Source organism: Lampetra planeri, chromosome 1 (assembly GCF_965212315.1).
Source record: "Lampetra planeri chromosome 1, kcLamPlan1.2.h2, whole genome shotgun sequence".
Classification (NCBI taxonomy): domain Eukaryota; kingdom Metazoa; phylum Chordata; class Hyperoartia; order Petromyzontiformes; family Petromyzontidae; genus Lampetra; species Lampetra planeri.
This window is the reverse complement of record NC_136107.1, coordinates 31,337,109-31,361,062: the sequence shown is the minus strand read 5'-3', so window position 1 is coordinate 31,361,062 and position 23,954 is coordinate 31,337,109. Positions and strand designations below refer to the sequence as shown.

At 44.0% G+C, this 23,954-nt stretch overlaps 1 protein-coding gene and 2 non-coding genes across 3 annotated transcripts; all 3 read right to left on the bottom strand.

Moving 5' to 3' along the window:
- Nucleotides 1-631: 631 nt before the first annotated feature.
- Nucleotides 632-23,954, bottom strand: NOL11 (nucleolar protein 11). Its single transcript, XM_078598745.1, has 18 exons — nt 23,776-23,954; nt 20,989-21,102; nt 20,004-20,060; nt 19,734-19,885; nt 19,214-19,271; nt 17,873-18,017; nt 17,233-17,433; nt 14,268-14,350; nt 12,766-12,889; nt 12,127-12,191; nt 10,857-10,934; nt 9,484-9,683; nt 8,768-8,893; nt 7,948-8,244; nt 6,148-6,226; nt 5,179-5,268; nt 3,872-3,979; nt 632-1,551 (listed from the first exon to the last, which is right to left on the bottom strand). The coding sequence occupies exons 1-18, from the start codon at nt 23,917-23,919 to the stop codon at nt 1,441-1,443; spliced, it is 2,232 nt and encodes a 743-aa protein (XP_078454871.1). The 5' UTR covers nt 23,920-23,954; the 3' UTR covers nt 632-1,440.
- LOC144723956 (small nucleolar RNA ACA64) lies at nt 2,553-2,683 on the bottom strand. The gene has a single exon (XR_013586426.1). It is a non-coding gene; the product is annotated as a small nucleolar RNA ACA64 (small nucleolar RNA).
- LOC144723951 (small nucleolar RNA ACA64) lies at nt 13,221-13,351 on the bottom strand. Its single transcript, XR_013586425.1, has one exon. It is a non-coding gene; the product is annotated as a small nucleolar RNA ACA64 (small nucleolar RNA).

The window sequence follows — 23,954 nt, the reverse complement described above, 5'->3', positions numbered from 1 at the left end:
CAGATGACTTGAGGTTACCAGCCTCACTACCTCTCCAAACCCACCTATTGAAATCTCAATTCGGAATTACACTTTAATTAGTAAATACATGCATTTAAAAAAAAATGTTAGAAGCATTTCATGATCAATGGTGGTGTGCAAAACATTGAAATCAATAGCAACATTTATTTTCCAGCTCAAGTCCTATGATTGGCATCCATTCCCAGTGAATCAGAACCAACGTGGTCTCGAGCCACCTACACTACAGAACATCATTGAACCCCTTTAACAGGGTATTTTGGTCTACTCTTCCGCACTAGCTAGACCGTCTTGGAAGAGGTGGGAATGCCTGATGCATACCATTACATGACTCACCGATCGACTGAACCCATTTATACTGCTGGATGGAGAGGTGGGGGGGGATTGTAATAACTTGCCCATTTTTCTCAAAAGAACCCACCGGGAGATTGAACCAGCATCAACCGCTGGAATAAAAGTCCAGTGTGCTAACCATTGTACCACAGCAGCATCACTTTGGAGTAATGTTGAAAAGAAAAGTGATGCACATAATACATATTAAAACACTAATGGATGGAAGTGCATGTCCGTGACTTTCAAAAAGATACATAGTAATTAAATTACAGTAAAATACTACATTTATTACACCTTTATTGCAGCAACATTGCTGTACATAGGGTTTACTTTTAAATATTTGCAGTGAACTTTCACAGATACAAACATTTTCTTACATTATATTCTTGGGTATTTTGGTAGTCATGTAGATAGGTTCAAAGAAAATAACCAAAAATAACAAAAAAACTACGTTTCGATCGCAACACAAGCGGTCGTCTTCAGGAAAAATGCTTACATTATGTATAACTTTTTACAACTATTGTGGGGGTGAATCAGGGATATAAATGTGCATGAATAATGAAGTGAAAACATTGTTCATATTGCCATGAAGTGGATTGAACACTTGATAGGAATTAGACATTAGCCTTTTACCAGTCCACTCCTGAACGAGGGTCTCGCCACACCATGATTTGACCATACTTCCAACTGGTCGCTGCAGGTTGAAGCAGCGGAGAGCAGATGTGCTGATCTGTTCATCCTACAGCCCGAAGGCAACCAGTTTGTGCATTATGCTAACCCATACAAGCACTAGCCAGTCTCGATATTTGCTTAGCTCGTGAGATCGGCTTCATTCCAGATGATTTGGTCATAGGCATTCGGCATGTTACGATGCATTTATTCACCAGCTTCAGAATCATAAATACGCAGTTGTACTGATATTCATGTTGTAATTGGCTCACTGAGAACCTGAAACCCAGGAATCTAATTAATCGATTTGTCTGGAGAGTGTTTAATTGTTACATGCATACTAGGCACAGTACACAATTCTATACACAACGTCATTTTAGCGAGAGCCCTGCGTTTAGTCGCAAGGTACTGCGAAGTATCTCAAAGGCAGAGGACTTCAATAGAGTACAGATCAGACAAATCTCTCGTCCCCCTCTTCTTAAAGCTCTCCAGCACGCCTGCTATCTTGTTCAGCTCCCCACAAAGTCGCACCTGTAAGCAGAAGGGTCAAAACAAGCAACATTGTTAAGTTTGCATTTCAGCTGCCACAGAAAAATGTTGCACAAGGAAATATCAGTAACATGAGGAACTATAATATATCTGACCATGCACACTGGATGTCACCATGAACATTGTTTGATAACCGAATAATAACAAAGCAGTTTTCATACCATGGGGCATGTCCCGCCCTACCCATATGTTAACTACCTCGCCTCATGTAGTACAGGAGCTCATGGGTTCGATTCCAACCCTGTATATTTGGAGTTTGCATGTTCCCTGTGGTCCCGTTGATTTTTCTCCAGGTCCTCCGGTTCACCCCCCGCCCCCCAAAATTTAGAAACATGCATTTCAATTATTTGGCTGCTATAAATTTCCATAATCCACTATGTTGAGCTATCATTTGTGGCCATGTCGTTCAGTGGTCCTTACCTGGTAAAATAATAGTATATAAAAGGTGCTGACTGTTGTGTTAGCCGACTCTGTGTTGGATTGCATTGTATTTCTAAGTTCACTAGGTTTGTTTTCTACCCGATGACGATTGCTTGTTTCAATCGAAACGTCGTATTCTATTATTGAATTTATTTTCTTTCTACATGACTTCACCGAAAGAACCAAAAAGTAATAGTATATAGTTAAATATCTATTCTGCTCAGTGGCACAATGGCAGCATCTCTTAATTTGATTTTCTATCTCACTGTCAAAATAAAATATTGAATGTCATTGAAGTTGCATATGGTTTATGGACACAGAATTCATCAGTCAGACTGGTGAATCCACAAGGTTGGGTTAGAGAGTGAACATAGGAGCGTGAGAAGCATTAAAATGCATTCCCTCTACTACAAAACGCACATCCATTTCAACTTGATTTCTATAGTGCCTTTGCAGTGTACACAATGACTTGAGATTCTGTCTGCAATCAGCCACATGGCACATTTGACCTGGGTGACAGTGATTGCTGCTTTGAGTTGGCAGCTCGTCTACACGAGGACGTCGAATGTGGGAGCACTCCTTTAGCCGGTCTGTGTGGGTGTCACCGACGGCTACTTACTATGCTCCTCGATTCGCTGTGGGCACAGATATCTAACCACAGGCATAGACTCCCCTGTGGCTATTTTCAGGCTGTGCCAATGGGAGACGACCGGCAAAGAAAAACATTCTAGGATTGACGGTAAGGGTGTAAAATTTCCAAGTGTAATGTCTCTAAGCCTCATTATCAATAATTTTAAACTCACGCCAATTGTCAAATGTGGCTCGTTTACTGCGAGAATGTCATCTCGAAAGCTGTGTCAATCGAGAGATTGATGTTGCATATCTTAAAATAGATTCATTGGCAGTAGTTTCCCATTTTAGTTGCAAACTGAATATATAATTAATATAACAATTGCTCAAAAAATGGTCTTGTTAGATGTGCCAAGTGCTTGAAACCCAAATGTACATTTTATATAATTGCATGAGCCAAGAATGTCTGTGTCCCGCACATGACGTCACTCCACATGCCACACCCCCCTCCCACCATCATTAATATTCATGAGCGGGTGGATTTTTATTCACGCAGGTCGAGCGGAAATAACAATTTTTTTCGCAAATTCGCTTTAAGTTTGACGTTTCTTTATTGAAAGTGAATCTAAAAAATAATTCTACGCAGCAACAAAGTGGATTTGGTGTCTTTATTTATTTCTTCAGCTTTTGAGACAAAAGGTTAGTCTAAATTATGCTTAGACATTATGGTAAAATAGACACATCTCGGTGATTTTCCATATATTGTATCGATTTCAAATTTATTTTGACCCCAGCGACCGAAAGCAGAAGATAATAAAGTATCAGAGTAGTGAATTTTAACAAATTGAAGGTCAGTTATATACAGTGCTACAGTGAACTGCAGTGAAGTGTTTGATGATGTACTTATGTGCAAGATTCACTGCCATAAATTTTACACTAGATACAATTATACACTGCTCAATTTTTTCGTAAATATTACAGCTTCCATCCTAGGAAGGGCAAAGAAGCTAGTTTTATATAATTGCATAAGATTTCAAGTATCAGTCTTAGCTCATAAGAAGTCAAAAATTTTCCATGCTAAAAATAAGCAACATGCAGCTTTTGACATTCCTGAGAAAGTAATGGAAATTACACAAGCTTTCTTATAAAGTACATTGTTAATTATAAAAGCCATCAAAAAGTGCCGGGCATGTAACATCATTCCGTAGGGTAGTTTAAAAACATAATATCGGCACAAATGACACACAAGGTAACAAAAGCAAGTATCACCACACGGCAATTGCATACGACCGGCTGCTGTGATCCTGTTTACCTGCGTGATTGCGAACTTGTGCATGGTGTAGAGGAGTGGCTTTGCTTGCGGCGTGAGCAGCAGCATGGTGAAGTGAGCGTCCAGCAGCAGTGATATCCACTGGAGGACCTGCATGCAAGAGACAGAAATGTCATCACCCCTCACTCATCCGGCCCATGTTCCAGGCAAACACTGCCGACAATCATTAATTTTGTTCACTTTAACTTGCGACAATAATATTCGTCAGTGTTCTGTTAAGTGACTTGGGAGTGACCGAAAAAAATAAAGCACAACAATGACCACGACTACCCACCAGACACCAAAAGCACGTATGACTACAACAATTTGAAATTAATGAGTCCAAATAAAGATGCAGAGTAAGATCATTTAGTAGCGTTGCTAGAGACTGCAGTGCACCAAGACTAAAATGGTATATAGTGTAACACAGATAGAGATATACTGCGTTCTGAAATGGTGCATGACTCACACCAACCTATCACTAAACATGTTACTGCTTTAGTGGACTTGATTAAGAGTAACTAAACTCAAGTGACAGGACTAATATTTAAATCGAATTCCACAAGTTGTCATTGATTGCAATACGACTTGATTAAAATAAATAAAAAAGCCTAACTAAACTAATACTGCTGCCGACACACATCCCAAAGAAAAACATAAAATGCAAATACTAAGCATTTCTGAGGAGGCACAAGGTAATCCAAAACTGCCAAATCTTACATGAGAAGATATACACTGACGTCCAAGGCACAATTTATACCATTCGCACTTTTATGGGCCATTAGGAGTAAAAGTATCAAATGAAAGCCCTCTTGCAAGCACATTGGGATCACTGCCAGGCCTGGGCAGGCCAGGTTGCAAGGTGTCAAGTAAAGAATTGGTAATCTGTCCACGTAGATGCAGGTGCCAATGCATGGTGCAAAGCATTGTTTGTGTGAAAGCGTGGGTTTGGTCCTTTGTTAAATGATTCAACAGGAAGAGCTAAAGACACCCCACAAGCTCTCTGTCGCACGACTCATCCGACTCATCCAACCAGCTCACGGAAAAATTGCTGGCAGATCTACAAGCAGTGCCCATCAATGCCACATCGTTGTTGTGGTTGTCTTCTGAGACTAAGGAAAAAGTCACTTGTGCCAATACCCTAGATAGGCACTTGGAAGTCATTTTCAACCAATCCTTCAGAGCTGGGCTTTTGTAAATAAGGCTTGCAAAGCGGTATCGTTATCAGAGAAGGCAGTGTCTCTCCCAGACCCTGACCCCAATATAGGACACCTCTGGGAGTCACACAGTTAGAGCCAACGACCACATACCTGCTCCATATCTGGATCGGCATTCCCCAGCCTTCCATCCTTGGTCTGTGAGCACTGGTTGAGCAGGAACTGGAGATACTGGAGCAAGCGCTGTGGGCAGGGTAAATGGTGCACGTACAAAAACACACACGTGATCAACAACATTCATGGCCATGTGAAGGGTGCAGCCAATCAAACTTGTCAGTTTTTAAATAAAATATTATTTTTTTAATTGCAGCCTAGAACTTCGTTTTGTCTAATCAATTGACAGCCATCGCTGTAGCTATACAGAACAGCGCTGAATGTTCGTGTTGCCACCGGAACTTCAAAGCTCATTGCTTAGCAGAAGTGTGGTTCGAGTGGCAAGAGGTACTGTGATTATTAATAGGCCCATATTCTCTGCGTTGTTCACAATAGTGGTTTAAGACTTTCTACTGCAAAAAGCATTGTTACCACAGTATGAAAGGTGGTGGTTGGCCTTGAGAAGAAAATAAATTTGAGCTAGTATTGCAGTGCATAGCATTAATACTTCTATTAACTGAATAGGTATTTGCAGGACCTGAATAACCTGACAAAGGCAGGCAAGTTTTGCGTAACAGAATCACAACGGCTATTTATTTTAACTCAGCAATTTGCAATGCATGGGCGGTGGCATAGCCTCGCGGCTAGAAAATCTGCCTCTTGTTGCAGAAGTTCACGATTCGAATCCAGTGGCCGCCCTGGTCATTACTGCGGATGTATTAACCATAAAATACTATGTGGTGTACGCTTCACAGTGGACATTAAATATCCCGTGATATTTTTGAAAAGTGGCAATTATGTGCCAGCGTCATGATCAAAATTTGAAAAATCGAACAACTCGATTGGGATTATACAAATAATTCATAGCTCCCTACTGCGAAAATATTTGGCAGGACCCTCCTGTAAAAAGAGTCAAGAGACACAACGAGGCTTTCCTGGGAAAGTAAGCGAAAAAACACAAGTGCCTACCACAACATGCTCCGCTTGCAGATCTTTCAGGTAGGGCAGCATGAAGTTGTCGCTGAAGGCTGAGCAGAGGACGGCGTTACTGCAACATGTTGGTCAAGGCCTCGCAACGGAACGCGACTTTAATGGGGTTATTTTTTATTAAACAGATTCTAGGCAAATGACCAAATGCCCAATACATCAACCAGCTAGCAATAAACTGCACCATCAAAGTTGATTATAGACTTGACACGTTACTTGAATTTACCAAGGTTATAGGATCTTGGGATAAATGACGAGGGAATTCCAAAGTTAAGCAGTACGAAAAATGACCTGCAAATTACTCGATTGGGATTACATTTAACATCACCCATAACTAACAAATTGCCATGACCCTTCTGATAACGTTGCAATACTGAGGCTTCCCTGGGTATACAAGCAGAATAAATAATAATTAGATAAGACAGAGTAAGGCAGGAACAAGACCAGCGTCACCTGACCTACATTAGCTGGGTAGCCAAGTAATCGGCACAATACTGAACCAATCCGGTTTACAGATTGAAGGGTTTGATTTCCACAGCTGCCCTGTATATGCCGTGCTGTCTTACTGCCACGTGCTGCCTGCTGTAAAGTGGGTCTCAAGTAAAATATGGATATCATTGGCAAAGAGACCGGCTAAAAGCCAGGAATTAAAAAAAAAATAACATCTAACGAGAAAGATGTTACATCAGTGTTGCGGAAAGGTGGCAGAATTGCATGAATTGCCTTCCCAAATATAACTCTGAAGGTTGTTAAACAGATCATCTTCAGAGGCGTTATAATATCCCTCTTACGGACGGACAGAGCTAATGCATATACTATTAACCTTGGTTGGAAAGCCAAAAAAAACCCCACCCAATCAATAATTGCATATTTAGAGACCACAGTAACTGTGGTTTGCTTGGGTTTCATTTTTTTAAGCATAACATAGTTGAGTGTAATATTTCACTTAGGTAATTGTGAATTGAAAAAAGATAATTTGCAAAATGACAATGAAAAATCACTTGTTACAAAATATTAAACCAAATGAATCACATCTTGACTTAAAGCTTTCGTGACTGCAGAATTCATATTCTTTGGGTCTTTCAGTAAAGCCACGTATATAGAAAAATAAGAAAAATATCACGACGTTTCAATCTATTTTTCACCTGATGACGATTGCTTGTGTTGCGATCGAATACAAATGAATCACATTTACCACATGTGCTGGGCAAGAAAGTAAAATCTGAAAGGGCTTCCAATGAACTAAATAAAGAACACTAATTGCACTAATGGATCCATTGCATTACACCACTGGTGTCCACAGGGAATGGGGGTCCTATGGAGACGGACCTCATCAGCTCACAAATGTGAATTCACCACTGCTTCATGGAAACCCACAGGGACGAGTGGCTGCCCCACATTCGTTTGACCAGGTGAAAACCCTCGATTAGTACAATGAAAAATAAATTCAAAATACATATGTAAACTCTGACGTTTGAGTTACCAGGACTGCAATCCTTTCTCGACTGTTTACAGCCGAGCCGGCGGTGAAAATTCCACATTCCTATTGTGGGTGAGAGGGGGGAAAATCCCTTCCAAACGAAGTGGTAATTATTTGCATGCACCCCAAAGGGATGATGGTCCAAGTCAACCCAACAGCCAGGATTTGAACTCGCAAACAGAATCTCGTGAGTGGCTCGCGTTACCGCCGAGCCAGCTGGCAGGTTAAAGACACTTTACAGATCATTCATCAGACAGGGCGGGGTATGGGGGGGGGGGCTCGAGCGCACAGGGACAGGATACACGAGGGCGGCCTGCTTGAGCGGCAGGGGGCACATGAGCGGCCGGCAGCTCCAGTCGGCCGAAAACTTGTCCCCGCCGGACTCGTAGTCAGAGTCTCCCTCATTGTCCCTCGCAGGCGTCGCCGCCGCCCCATCCGCGCCACTGTCATCGCCGCCGCCGCCATTCGCGGTGCCGTTGGTCGCCGCGTGGGGAGGCCCCGACTTGCGCCTGCAACCTGCCGCACCCTCCACCTGCGCCAGGCAGCCCGTGACCCCCGACACGTCCACCGTGCAGGCCTCCAGCTCAGAGTCTGTGAGTCTTTGGGAGGGGGGGATTTATACAGGTAGGAACAACAGTTCGTTGAGGCAGGGCTCATTCAAAAATACACAACTCCACTGTTGCATTTCTCATTGCTGCGGCTGTATTAACGATAAAGACTACGTGCCGTCTGCTTCACAATGGACGTTAAAGGATCCCCCGACGTCATTTGAAAACAGTAGGCCATTGTGGGCGCACACCATGGCCCAAATTCACATACTTAAAAGATAATGTACTCAAAATCTACGGAATTGGGATTACACATAGCAGGCCAGGTGCCAAGTGATCTTGTTCCGCAACAGGGACACACAGCTGGTACCACTGGGGGATTGCCCTTTTGAATGTTTGAGATGTGATTATAAGTCGCTTATCCCGTGTACAGAACTCCCAAGACTCTACGGCGTTAAGGGCGCTTCTTCAAAAACTAATTATTGTGCAGTATGTCGTGCTACATTCACGTGGAGACAATGTAATCAGCCGGTGTGCGTGTGGTGCAAGGTGGATCGATCGTGGCTGCGAGTACCCGAGGATGGCCTTGAGGCTGGTGATGAGCAGGGCTTCGGGGGTGTCAGGAAACGCGAAGAGACACTTCTGCACTAGGGAAAAATCCCTCCGCTCCAGCGCCAAACTCAACACCCCGGGACACGCGCTGCGGCACACCGACCCACCGGCTGTGAGTTAGTACACAGTCCGCGCAGAAAAATCTCAAGACGGCTTAATTATTTTACCATCATGTCTTTTGTTTATCGCTCTTTCTAAGTTAGTTACACTTTTGTTTGCTCCATGAGCCTAAATGCAACATTCGTGTATCATTCGTGCAAATATTTTCCATAAATCGTACAGGGTGCGTGTATCCCGAGCAGAACCAATATTAATAAAAAAATATTGATGATTCGTTACATGCGTATACACGTTATAGGGGTTATTTGACCACATAATTCATGGTGGTCAGTGCAGATTGATGAAGGCTGAGAGCATAGACGTTGGCGCATAATTATGAATGCAGCACAATGGATTTTTTATGCTGACAACATAGCCACATACCTCCTGAAGAAGTGAAATTGATCTTGCTCAAATGACTATTGAGGTGGTGGCCCATTTCCATATTGCAGCTCTGGGCCAGTGGTGGACACTCCACATTCCTATGACAGGGGCAAGTCTATCCATGCCTACTAACCACTACCATTCTCGATTTGCGACGGCCTGTGCTCTGGAGGCCGGTGAGCGGGGGGGGGGCACCTGTGTGAAAGGGCGCCCGTGCTCGCCAGACACACGAGCGAGCGCCGCGGGTGGAACGAGTCGGCGTCGCGCGACCGCGCCGTCGTCGCCGCTGCTGCCAGCTCACGTGCCAGACGACCCGCCAAGGCCGCCACGTCCGGAGCGGGGCACGAGCACAGCACAGACTCCAGCGCCGTGCAGATCTGGTCATCCGAGCCGTCCTGCCATGAGGGAAGCGCAGACCCCATGTGATGCCTCCAAGACGATCACAACAACTTAACTCTCTCAGCAACCCAGCAACTCCAAGTTTAACTCTCACGGTCTCCAGAAAAACCCAGCTACTCTCTCGTGCCGCCAGCAAAATCCAACTTAGCTCTCACAGCCCACACCAAAATACAGCTCAACTCTCGTATCTCCACAAAAATCCTATTTATCTCAGCTGGTAGTGGAAAACGGACAAAGCTTATGTGTAAATGATTAAATCCTAGTTGTAAAGCATAAAACCAAGTTTCACAAGGCTCTTTAGACAACGAGTTCCCATTTCAGGTTATGTGCACTGATTGTCCAAAAATGGTTTGTGTGAACTGAGTAGTGGTGGTGTGCATTGTCATGTAGGGGTATGGGTTTAGTCCTCAGTTTAATGAAGAAACAGAGGACTAGCTTAATATCCCGGTTCTATGTGGCACGGCTCATCAAACCAGAGCACAGAGCAGCTGTTGGCAGATGTAGGAGCCATGCCAACCAACAAAACGTGATGTGCCTGCAAATTCTGCTCACTTTAATTTCTATTAACCAAAAGATGCTGCCTTGGTTAGTAATCCAGAGGTCGCTGGTTCGATTCAATCTCCCAGCAGGGGAATTTAAGAAATGGTGAAAGTTTGTAAGAAACCCCCGCGCCTGTTAACCGAAGCGGTATAAACGGGATCACTGCAGTAAGTCGATCAGCAGGTCACGTGCGGTGGGATAAGTGTGAATACGCCCACCTCTGTCTGGTCGTCTGGCCAGCGTGGAAGAGTAGGCCAAATACCATTTAGAGGGACTCTCTAAGAGTTCCCTATCGTGGAGGCCCTTCCACCAGCAGCGGCGTGAGCAAGCCAGTGCACGGCTGCTCCTTAACCATTTATGAACTTCCGAATACAAATGTAATGTAGAGCGATCATCTCGAGACCCAAGGCAGCAGGGATTAAACACACCGACGGAAGCATTTTTAATCGGTGGAAATGTTCTCGGACCACCATGCAGTAAATAAAGTTGGTGTTTTGCGAAAACTTTTGTTTGTGCCACAATTCCAGAGCATTTCCCACCCACGGCCTTGCGAAGCACAGGTTGGGAAGCCCCGCTCAAAGGGATCTTAAATCCTACAAGCAACGAACCCAACATTGACATGCCCTCACCTGCATGAGTGACAGCACAGACTCGGCTGTGACAGGCTCCTTTTGTGCCACTGTCTGAGACTTCCTGCTTCTCTTTGGCTGCGGACACGACGAAGTACACACCATTAATAAAACAAGAGATAACATGTAAATAGATTTGCACTTGACATTCAGCAGAGTACAGTTGGCGTAGCAACAGGCTGGCAGTCGTAAAGGCAGTCAGTGAAAATCCCATCTGGTGATAAGAGGGGGCTGTGTTTTGCGGACGCAGATAGCAGAGTGGAATTTGCACCCTTTGCTCAAGTATGAACAAAAATGCCTTTGTGATATGTGCATGCTTGTATCTGGGTGAACATACATTCTCACAAAGTCAAATATCCCTTCATTACCCAACACACGCCAATGGGGCAAGTGCTCAAGGCGAGCACCTATTAAGAATGGCACGACACGTGGCGTGGTATGGCCAGCACGTGTCTGGCACCTTTGTATCCTCCCCCTACTAATGTTTCACACATTGCAACTGCCACACACTTAACGCCGGGATGATCTCCGAGACATCCAACACTGGCCACTGGTACTATCCCACCATCTGGCTCGTAGCACATTCATTGCTGAGCAGTATTTTTTTTATCACTGTTGCTGAGCAAAGTCTGTCTGGTAGATGTCACCGCGACATGCGTGCCAGGGTTGGCATACTATACGTCCGCCAACAGTGACGATTGCTTTTGCCAGCATGTGGCCGTGAGACAACGCAAGGTGAAGGAGCTGGGATCCACAACAGTTGATTCCTCTCGGATCCATCATTTTCGAAGTCCGAGCAACCAGAAAATCTGCTCATTGACACACCCCACAATGCACCGTGGCGAGATGTTAACTACCTCGCCTGGTATGCTGGAGGTCGTGGGTTCGATCCCGACTCTGGCGCCTGCTGTATATTTGGAGTTTGCGTGTTCTCCACGTGGTCATGTGGATTTCTCACCAGGTCCTCTGCTTGTTCCTTCCACATTTAGAGTGAACATGCGTTTTTGACTATCTAGCTGCAATACATTTCCACATAAGCCACTTTAATTGAGCTATCATTGGTGGCCTGGTCGCTTCTGAAAAAGAGCTAAATAGCTCAGAGTGGGCCTTATCTGGTAAAATTAAAAGTTTAGTTTACGTGGCTACACTGGGTCCCATAAGCCAACTCAAATAAAGGAGGCCCACAATTAATGCGGCAGGGTATCCCCTTGGTCATAGGGACTTAAATTACACTCATCTACTAATGAAACATCTTTTGTGTTTACGTTACCTTTGGATGCTCGTCCTTCACAGGCTGCGCGTACCAGTTGACCAGTGTCGGGCTTGGTTTTGTGTCTATCGAAAAACCAACAAAAACAACGTTAAATTTTGCACAAAAAGCACAGATTTAGGTCAATTTTATTTGTTTAACCAGAGACCATAATAGTTTGTTTTGCAAGAGTGACTTGGTTCACCAAGATGGCAAAAGAAAAATAATATAAACTTTATCAAAGCCATCAAGAAAATAACAATCAGGGCAAAATGTGTCAAAGGAGAAATCGAAGTTTGGATTTGAAATCGATCAAACACACACCAAGTGCTACACAACTTGACGTGACCTTTTAAGTGATTTTGTATCAGGTGGGCAAGAATCTGATTGGCCTTTAACTGAACTGAAATGATGGCATGCGCAACAGTCAATATTTGTTTTACTTTTTTTATAAAGAACATGACTACAATAGACATCTATGTCAATAAACAAGAAAACAGTCCATTACTAAATACAAGTACAACGCATCTGTCCCCAGAACTCACACATGGCTCATCCTAGGAACTAATTATTACTAATTAGTGCCATACAAGATGCACCGTGTTTAGCGCCGACTGGACAAATTGAATGGGACCACAAGGGGCAGGGGGGTGTGGTCACCTGTGTGGAGCAGCTGGTGCTGCTTGCCCAGGGCCAAGGCAAGGCAAGTGGGCTCACAGGTGAACGCGCTCACCAGCAGGGTTTTGCCATGCGCCAGGAACAGCTGATTAGACACACGCCACAGCTGTGGCAAAGAGAGTGGTGGGGCGGGGGGCAGAGGGGGCAACAGGAGAGGTGGACCATTATGACAGGCGACAACGGGTATGTATCTTGAATTTATTTGGCACCATAGGTAGCCAACCGCGATAATTCTATCAGGACTGCTGCACTCGCCAATATCAACCACACGTAAAAGAAGATCTGGCCTGTTTAAGTGGACAAGCTTGAATGACTTTGTGAATTTAACCCCCTAAAAACTAGATTCATTCCCTGGCTAAGTACAGCACTCGGCGACAATCATTTTTTTCCGCACATTCAGTTGCCGAGCACAGGCAGCTCATGTACACGAGGACGTTGAATGTGGGAGCACTCCTTTAGCCGGTCTGTGTGGGTGCCACCGACGGCTACTTACTATGCTCCTCGATTCGCTGTGGGCACAGATATCTAACCACAGGCATAGACTCCCCTGTGGCTATTTTCAGGCTGTGCCAATGGGAGATGACCGGCAAAGAAAAACATTCCAGGATTGACGGCAAGGGTCTAAAATGTCCAAGTGTAATGTCTCTACGCCTCATTATCAATAACTTTAAAAGTACACCACTTGTCAAATGTGGCTTATTTACTGCGAGAATGTCAACTTGAAAGCAGTGTCCATCTAGGGATTGGTGTTGCAAATCCTAAAAGATATGAATTGGCCACAGTGTTTCCCATTATTGCTGTAAACCAAATATGTACAATGAATATAGTATTGGCAAACAAAAATACCGCCAAAAAAACATTCCAGAATACACAGTAAGGGTCTAAAAAGTGTATTTTTTTTTATTTAGGCCTCATGGACATTAAGCGAAACCTAAAGGCAAAATTTTGCATGTTGCTCGTTAGCTCAAGCGAAAAAGTCAACATGAAAGCAGAATGACACAAATGCACACCACGTTTTCTCATTGAAAATAAGTACATTTCAAAATATCACTGTCGTGGTCACAAAAGCAATGTTTGTGGGGAATAATATCTATTTTCTGGACTTGTGAGGCATAAGCAATCAGAAAATAACACTTACCCAAGAAAAAAAACAAATATTTTTTGTTACACAACGAGACAGGCCATCGCTCTAGCTAAGAAAATCATCTCTCCTTTGTCCATCGGCCTTGTGCACAATATTTCCCAGCAATAAATAACTAACTCTGAGACCCATGATACACTAAGAACCTAATAAAAATGCCATTCATGTTCACAAGTCTTGAATAGTCTTTTTGCATACACTGCCTTTGCCGGGAAGGACCATGGCAAGTGAATATGAGCCTCCCAGAGCTCATGCCCTTCGCAGGGATTGAGTACAAAATCATTCAATGGTTCCTGATTAACACCACCGACCGAGTGGGGGAGCTGGTGGTGGCAACACTTACCCGTCCGCAGGCTGTCTCACTGCCTGGAAGACTCTTCCAGTCCTGCAAGGTGTGAAACTGTGTGTTCCACACACACAGGGCTCCTGCAAAACAAGGCAAGTGGTGACACACTTGTGTGGTGGGGGCATGTCGCAACCAGTGGTTGAAATCGCAAATGTTAACACGCGGCTGGCCGATAGACACAAGACTGTCCCTCACGAGGTGGAACAGGATAAACCGTGAAAATGAAATGGCAAAAAATTGATTTATGCTTCAATTAAAGATATATCAAAAATGTTGACAAGTCATTGAATCTTGCTTCGATGGGTTGCGTGTTAGATATATATATGGCTCAAGCTCTCTAAAAATGTGATTTACATTCTCGGGGCTTTCGGTAAAGTCACGTAGATAGAACAATAAAATAATAAAAAAATTTAAATGAAAATCAAGTGAATATTTTTTTTTAAATATCACGAGATTTCGATCGCAACACAAGCAATTATCATCAGGTGAAAAAAGAGGGGGGAAAGCTGCTGAGGAAAGCTGTTTTTAAAAGACCCAAAGAATATGAATTCCTGCAGTCACGAAAGCTTTAAGTCAAGATTTAACCGGCCTCTACGGGGAGGGGGTTTCCACACAACTATTAGATCTTCTAACAAACTTCGAGACAAGAAGGCTCATCTCATCGAGTCGCTCGCATTTCTGAAGAGATGCCGCGACACCATGGTAATACCGATAGCCTTTACACTCACATCTGCTGCTGTCACTTCTCCTAATGCTAAACGGATCTTGTTCAGGGCCGGCCTATCCCTGATATCAGAGAGAATAAGATTGCTCCGATTTGAACTAGACAATTTAGACAAGACTCGCTTGAAATCACACTTAACATTGACGGAAAAAATGTCTACATCCGATTGGGACCATGTAGATAACATGACAGCCTCTTCAAGCTGCCTCAATGTCAGCTAAATGCAAAGATAACCTGATTTCCAAGTTCAACCTTTTTTCCAAGAAGAAGCCAGATCCACACATTAAAAAGTTAAACGTTGACAAGATTGTTATCAATCAGAGTAACAGTCCGATTTCCGACAGCCTAAAATCGGTTCTAGCTAAAAGGCAGAATTTTGCAGTCACCCCTAAACACATCCCAGTTGATATCATTGCCCAGGTGAAAAAGGATGGCAAGTTACCATTCTTGGATGTTTTAATCGAAAAGAGACCAGATGGCTCAATGGGACAGTCTACAGGAAAGCCACCCATACAGATACCTATCTAAAACATGACTCCCACCACCATCTATCCCAGAAAAATTACCTCATCAAAACTTACACCATAGAGCTCATTGTATATCCGACCATCATCACCGAGCCAGTGAATTGGAACACGTACTCCAAGCCCTCAAGATGAATGGATATTCAGACTACACAATCCGTAAAGCTATCACCCTAACCGTTGGGAAAGAACCATCTGAGGACCCAATAAAAACCATCACCTTGCCATACATAGCAGGGATCACCAAAACGATTTCCAAAATCATGAGCAAACACAAGATCCAGGTTCGATTTAACACAGTACATGAAATTAGTGATCTGATCCCATCTGTGAAGGATGTGATCCCTGACATGCAATAGCCCAGCGTCTACAAACTAAGCTGCGTCTGCGGCAGCAGTTACATTGGGGAAACTAAGCGACATGTCTCGGACCATGTTCGTGAGCATAAAGCAGATCTGTAACATGGTAGGACCAATACCTCAGCCGTGGCTGATCATTATTTTAATGCGGTGGGGGCTCACACGAAATTGACTTCTCCAAGACGAAGATACTCTGCAAGCCCACTGGCTATCAACAAAGATTCGTTCATGAAGCCATCCAGATATATAGACAGACACAATTTCAAACGAGAAGATGGGTCCCAACTGAGCAATCATTGGAAGGACGTTATAAACCAGTTTAAGTCATAACTGGCTGTGATGTTTCCATCCTACCTTCCGATGTTAGCAGTTATTTTCGACTCTGATTTTACACTAACAGGTTCACACTAACAAAGCCGTCGTTTACATTGACATGCTCATCTCTTACATTGACATGCTAATCTCTTACATTGACATGCTAATATCTTACATTGACATGCTAATCTCTTACATTGACATTCACATCTCTCTCACTTTTACATCACTAGCCCCGCCCACGTCGTTTATGACCCTTGGGCTACACCCATTTCAAACCTTTAAAACAGCCTGCCTCAGCCGCTTTTTCCCCTCTTTTTTCACCTGATGACGATTGCGTGTTGTGATCAAAACGTCGTGATATTTTCATTATTTTTATTCACTTTATTTTCATTTATTATTTTGTTCTTTACCGAAAGACCCTGCAGTCACGAATTAAGTCAAGATTTAATGTGGTTTACATTACACTATCATATCATCTTGATGACCACAGAATCTAAAAGGTAATTTTAACACTTTTAGAATATACCTAGATTTTAAGCTACAGCCTGAAATGGTTTATATAAAATGCACACACATGAACTTTATTACCAGGTGAGAGCTCAGGAAGACAAAAAGCCTATTTTGGGAGAAAGCCCTGGGCGGGGGGCTATATTCTAGTTAATTCAAGGCTAGAATCCAGATGTAGGACAGTTATCACCATGTGCACTTGTTAAGAGGCAATTAACGCTTCACCACACCTCCAGAAATTGCATGGTTGTATGCAGGCAAAATACATGCATGTTATGAAAGTGGGTTTTGGGCAGGACACGTCATGAAATAAGGTCAATTAAAATTACACGAAACAAGGTCAAGTCTAGTTACAGTGGCAGCCAAGGACATACACTGAGGAAATTGAATGATGAAATCAGCTGTGTGCAGGTGCTCAGTAGCCGATTACAGCGCAGATCTGACATTGTGGCAGCAGATTGTGGAGGCCTTCACATGCACCAGTGGATTGAGCATGACTGATGATGACAATCATAAAATAAGTTAATCACCTTTAACGGAGAGCTCGTATGGGTGCCTCACCCCTGCCACCACCACGTGCGACTCATCCAGCATTGCCAGGGAAACGACCTCTGAAACGACCTCAAAGGCAGGCAGCTTCATCAGCAGGTCAGTGGTCATCACCCCAGTCTGACCATCATCCCCCGCGAAGCCAAGTGGAACCTCGGCCCTGTACAAGCCACCATCGCTACCTGCGCCACGCAGAACAGAGACATCCGCATTCGCTCAACAATGCACCTCATATACAGTTAGGCATGGGTGGTACACGCCTGCAAGCCGCTGCTTAAGAGACAAACATTGGTTGACCACGTCGTTATGCGACGTTGCAAGAGGACGTCTCACATAATAACGTCACGAGGAAGCGGGACATGTGCATGGTGTGTGATGTTGCTTTGGCCAAATTTTTTTTTTATTTGGCATCAGTTATATATTGTCAAGTTTTCCATAACCCTTTGGCCAAGTTGGCTAATTTTACTGAACAGCAATAACAAATTTATGCTAAAGTTTAAATTGTTTGATCATCTTTACAGGAAATGTGATCTTTCCGCCACAGACAGATTAACAGAGCGGACACGTCAACACTTGTAAACGCTGGGAAAGCATTACAAATGGGCAACACGTGTCACTCACACAGCGACGTGAGCTGCACTCTTCCCTGCTGGAGGCTGACATCGTGAGCCAATGGTCGGGCTCCAGAATGCCCCGGTCGCAGCAGGAGCTTCCGCTTGGCACTGGAGTTGTTGAGGCTGTGCACGTGGAAAGTAAAGACCTCATCCTGGGCAGAGAGACACCAACAACCAACGCTAAGGCAATGAAAAATGCTTCGACTTATCAAATATAAATGAATTTCCTATGCTCACCTTACAAGCAACAAATGGTGCCTGTAAGAATCTTTTTTTTCGTGATGAAAGTTGTGCGACTCATGTTACAATTAGGCTAACGGAACTACAACTGTACAAATGAGACAGAAAAATGTGAATATAAATAAGACAGTAAAAACAAGAAAACAATGCTCAACTCTTGTATCTAATCGTGACAAAATCATGACGTTGCATAGAATATTTTTCTTATTTTATTGCTGCCTTGTACAGCTTTGTGAGATGTAGTTTTGCAAATGTATTAGAATCACTAGGTGGCATTAACCGATACGTTATAGAATCAGAATATTTATACCTGGTTAACTAAACTTGGTTAACAAGCACAAGTAATCCTTCACCAGAACTGAGGTAAATTACAATTGTCATTCATAATGTTTAGCAAGTACAATGTTAGTGTATTTCAGCTAATTATAGTGGATCACAGGTGTGGCATTTGGAGCTACACAAGCCACTACATAAGTTTACCAAGAACGGTGGACACCTGCCATCTAAAGTTTTACCTTCCTTGCCTTTCAATGAACTGTCAAGATCCAGGTCACAATCCAACGCACGAATAAGTTGTTTCTGACATGACCCAGTGGCAGCCCATTCGTCGCTTGTTACAGACATTCGTGGTTATAATCTGGCAGGCCACCCTGGTTAATACTATGGGTGTATTAACAGTAAAAACGCACGCCGTCTGCTTTACAATGATCCCCTAACGTCATTCGAAACAGGCAGGTCACTGCGTGTCGGCATCATGGTCTAAATTCGAAAATTATCCTGAAATTACTCAATTGGGGTTAAACATATCTTTTACCACCCCCCTCCCTACTGACATAACAATGCCTGCAAGTAGGCCAAGCGCTGATTCACCTTGTGCCACACAGGGATATCTCTGCCACTGGGGGTGCTGTTTTAAATGTTTCAGATGAGATTTAGTCAAGAGTTGTGCAAAGACGATGTTCAAATACAAATTCGTTGATTTTTCCACATTATTTCAGGCATATCTTTTGAGTGCAAGAATCTACTTCGATTGAAGAATTGCCGAATTAGTACGTTTTTTTAGGCGTTTATTAATTACTGTTTAATAATCGGTTGTTCATGACCTTACCTTTTCACTTAAATACACAACAAGCTTTGTCTGTTCGTCACCAATGGGCTTGTAATACCTGCAAAGTAAAAGGAGAATAGCATGATTAACCCTCAATGGTTACATCACAAAGGCATCACCGGAGCCACATCAACATAAACTTGCAAAAGCAAACACAGCACTCCTTTATAATGACCGAGTAAGAATCATACATATAGAAATCTAGTTTCAAATTGGGCAAATATGGAAGAGTAATACATATTATTGGTAGAGCAATAATTCAAGTGCTTCCATGAAAACACAAGCAATGGGGTACCAATCTCTCTTGGCTTGGATAGTGGGCAAAAACGTTTAATGGAGAGACCAGTTTGGTAACACCACTACCTCACTGCCATTTGCAAATCACAACGCCATAAGAGACTGAGCAGACAGCATGTATGAACACCCGCTGCGGCAGAACGAAAGCAACCACGGACACGGCTCAGTTATCGTAACAAAGGAAATTCCCATTAAATATCTCTGCGTGCGTTAGCGCCGCTACCTGATGACCTCGCCCTGCGGTAGCGAAGCCTCCACGGGCTGCTGGGGGGCAGAGAGCAGCACGTCGAGGGGCAGCACGGCCCCCCCCTCGAACAGAACGGCCGGCTCCCCGCCACACACGCCCGGCACAAGGCTGTGAATCTCCGCCGAAACCTGTGAATAAAATCCACAGCCAGTTGCCGATTTTGATTGATGAGCATAAACCAACTGGAATCAAACTAAAATTTATGATGCAAAAAGTACGAAAGGCAAAATATTGCAGGATACTCACGGTGGCCTTGAAGACTTTGTCAAGATTGACATCTTCATCTTTCCAAATTCTTAGTGTCTGAAATATGATTAAAAAGACATGAAAGGGGAAATGTGCACACCATTCTCATACACAAATATTTCTCATTGCATTGGATCTTTTCTGGTTATGTCATTTAACGAACAACAAATCCATTAGACGTTGCACATACCTCATGATTGATAAACTCTACAACCTGCAAAATTAATGTTGTGGATTATTTTTTATGAATTCCCGCTTATATTACATACATTGTCATGATTACGCTTGTTTACCCAAGAAAGCCTCACCGAGTCGCAAGACTAAGTCTTAAGACTCGCTAAATCCCTCTACCCCAGTCTCAGGAGCGTCCTTCCAAGATTTTGCAGGAGGGGTAAACTTTGTTGTGTTATCCTTATTGGGGAATTTTCAGGTATGTTTTTACATTGAGATGTTTGGCCAATATAAGTTAGATTGTATATTCTTTTTGTACAATGGAAGGAAATCCTTGAACCCGAGGAAACCAATGCAAACCAGGGGAAGAACAAAGTCCATAATAAAAGGCGCTCGAGTTGAGAAACAAACATGGCTATTTCTTGCAGTGAGGCACGAGTGTGAGCAACCACTGTGCCACCCCCCTGCCACCCATAGGGCATACATGTGGCGAGATGTTAACTCCCTCGCCTGGTATACAGGAGGTAGTGGGTTCGTCCCGACCGTGACGCCTGTATATTTTGGAGTTTGGGTCTTCTCCCCGTGGTCGCATGGATTTTTCTCCAGGTCCTCCGGTTTTACCTCCACATTTAGAAACTTGCGTTCAAGAGAATGGCTGCTATAAACTTCCACGTGATAAGCCACTTCGTTGAGCTATTATTTGTGGACGAGTCGCTTTTGAAAATAAGCTTCATAGCTCAGTAGTCCTTACCTGGTGAAATTAAAATAGTTAATAGTTTTAGTGTTCATGTAGCAGAGAAACGAACAATGGTACCTTCTTGTCTTGCACGAGGATGTACTCTGCGGTGAGAGGGTTGTAGATGGCGGGTCCTGTGATGCTCTGGCCCTGCCGCAAGCTCCATGTGCCAAGTGGCTTCTGCTCCGATACCTGCATTTGGAAAGAAGTTAAAGTCAAAGAAAAGCCTCACAGATGCTGTTGAGCCCTGCCACTGCACTCGTACTGAACTATCAATCCGGGCGATTGGAGTGATTGTGAAAAGCCACAGCTGCTCCGCACAGTCACGGTTATGAACCCATCTTCTGTGCTGCCATCTCCTGGCCAGACGGCAGCACAGCATATTTTTCAGATGTACAAATCTACGTGATCCACCAACAAATTAACCTCATGGCAGGACCCCGGGTCCCACATAAACGGAAGTCAAAATCGCAATTAATTAATTAATTTTTGGCGACTCAGTCCAACGGCGCACATAAACGCTGCGACCCACCTGGCGCGGATCATTCTGTTGTCGTACAAGCGCAGTGAGGACGAATGCACAGAACAGCTGAACAAGCGAATGCACTCCATGCTTGGGTATGGGCAGGATCATAAGTCTTATCCAAAGCTGCTCAAACTGCCTACACGACTTAAGTCCTTTATTTGTCATCACGGTATGCATAATACAGTGAAACTGCTCTCTTATCTTCATTATTATTTGTGACCTGCCAATGTCTGCAGCCAGGATCAATCGATGACAATCCTATTACCTGCAGATATTTAACAGATGAGATGCGTTGCACCGTTACTTCCTCCTGTTTGATAATACTTCTCGTCCGTATGCATCTGTGCAGATAGGCTTTTTTGCGGTTAAGCTATAGTCGCCACATACCGCTCGTATAAATGCGGATAAGAGGAGCGGCAACCCACTACTCTGAAGAGTAACATTGGTATACACGCTTGTTACAATATGAACAGCGCATTGAAAACACGTACTATTTTATGTACGGTTTACAAAGTGTGTTCACAAATCCACACTGAGAAACACGATGATTGACAGAGGGGTGTAAATTGTTTCGATGGTGTAGTTAAATAGAGGTACTGCAGGTAAGTGGTTTTCAGTTTGAAAGGCATAGTTTGCCAAGACAACACTTGCCACCATCCTTCAAGCCCATTGGTGAAAAATAGCAAGGTTTTTGTTTCCATGTTTATGCGAGAGCCGGGGGTTTATGGGACCCCGGGCTCCCGCCATAAGCTTCAAATGCGCGTAATCACATCTCAACAAAGTGAAAGTCTCTCCCTGATAAAATTACCATTGGGCCCGAAGCAATTGGGTGGAAATTCCGTTTACCAATGGTGGGCGTGGCATTCATTCTTAAGCGAACCGCGTGGCATTCTTTCTTAAGCGAGCCACTGTTTAACTGCGTTTAGCGAGGCTGTAATTAAGCCATGTCGTAGCAGATCGGTGCGAGAAACGAGAGTACAAAACGACGGGCCCGTCCTGTCGAAAAGGTGGCCGCAAAGTGCCTCTGCCCCGGTCTCACAACCTGCCCACTGAAGGGGTGGAGGAGAGACTTCTCGCCCAGCCGATGTGACAATGGCCATCGGCCGGTAAAGTTAAGAGTCGGTGTGAATTAATGCCTGCTCAAATAAGCGGGAGGCTGTGCTCGTGTTCTGTTATCCTAATCGATCTTGATGTGAAGCTTTCGTGACTGCAGGAATCCATACTCTTTGGTTCTTTCGGTAAAGTCACGTAGGTAGCAGGTCCACTGCTGGATTATTTTTTTCCGCCTGATGACGACCGCTTGTATTGCGATCCAAACGTCGTTTTTTTATATTTCTACCTACGTTACTTTACCGAAAGAACCAAAGAGTTGTGGAATCGACATCCCTATGGTTAGGACGAGTCTCATTAGAAACACGAAGGCGTGTTCATTAAGAATTAGAAAGCAAGATAAACCACTACGCGATGTTTAAATCAAGTCACCCATCCACCACAATGCATTTCCATCTTAAAGCCATACGTGCAACTTAATATCTCTAATTAAACACCTAAACCAAGATAAAATACAATCGACATTTTTACGCAATTTAAACTAAGACAATTGAAACACGCTTTGCAATACTGCCTTGGTAGTAAATAACTCCCATTAGTTAATTCCACTGCCCTAAAATGAAACAATATATTAGGCGACGTTTTGGGAAACGGCCCTTCGCAGCATGTAAGAAGCTAAGCGTTAAAACGTTAAACACTTTAAATTTTGATTTAAAGCTTTCGTGACTGCAGGGATTCATATTCTTGGTTCTTTCGGTAAAGTAACGTAGACGGGAAATAATAAAATACAAATATAAAACAATAAAAAAAATTATCACGGTTCGACTGCAACACAAGCAATCTTCATCAGGTGTGAAATCCACAGCAAGAAAACGTGATAATTGTATTGTTCTATATTTATATTATTTTATCATTTCCCTTCTACGTGACTTTACCGAAAGAACCAAGAATATTTAAACACTTTAGTTAATCGCGCACTTAGGCCCCTTGGCCTAGTCGGCTGAGGCCTCGCCTATACCACCCAACCATGCGGTAATTCACGACACGATTCGGCCAACGAGCGGCCCCCCCCTTCTTCGCTTGCGATTCAAAAGGCTGCCCAACCATCGACTTAAGCTCGTTCGGTCGCACGAATGATCCCGATGGTGGCATGAGGCCCTCCCGGCTTTGCCAAACGCGGCCATGTGGCAATTACAGAGGGGGGCGAGTTTCTTAGGCTTCAACAGCCACGTGTGTACAACGCAGAGACGGAGGTGGTGGGAGGCTGGTGAGGGTGGTGGGCTCGGTACCTTGATGAGGGAGACGCTGCGGGGGGACCTCGTGAGGAGCGCGAGCTCCGGCGCGCCCGGGGTCCCGCAACTCGCGGCGCCCAGCAACTCGCGGGGTCCCAGGCGCAGCGAGGACACGACCAGCGGCTCCTGCAGCAGCGCCATCGCGGCGGGCGGCGTGTGACGTCACCGCGTCCTCG

What these genes read in the sequence shown, in the direction of transcription:
- NOL11 (XM_078598745.1), bottom strand. Translation starts at nt 23,919, where the DNA reads ATGGCGCTGCTGCAGGAGCCGCTGGTCGTGTCCTCGCTGCGCCTGGGA. An exon ending in ACAAAGTCTTCAAGGCCACC is followed by an intron (nt 19,886 to 20,003) that starts GTGAGTATCCTG and finishes TTTTATTCACAG; the next exon opens with GTTTCGGCGGAGATTCACAG. An exon ending in CCGCAGGGCGAGGTCATCAG is followed by an intron (nt 19,272 to 19,733) that starts GTAGCGGCGCTA and finishes TTTACTTTGCAG; the next exon opens with GTATTACAAGCCCATTGGTG.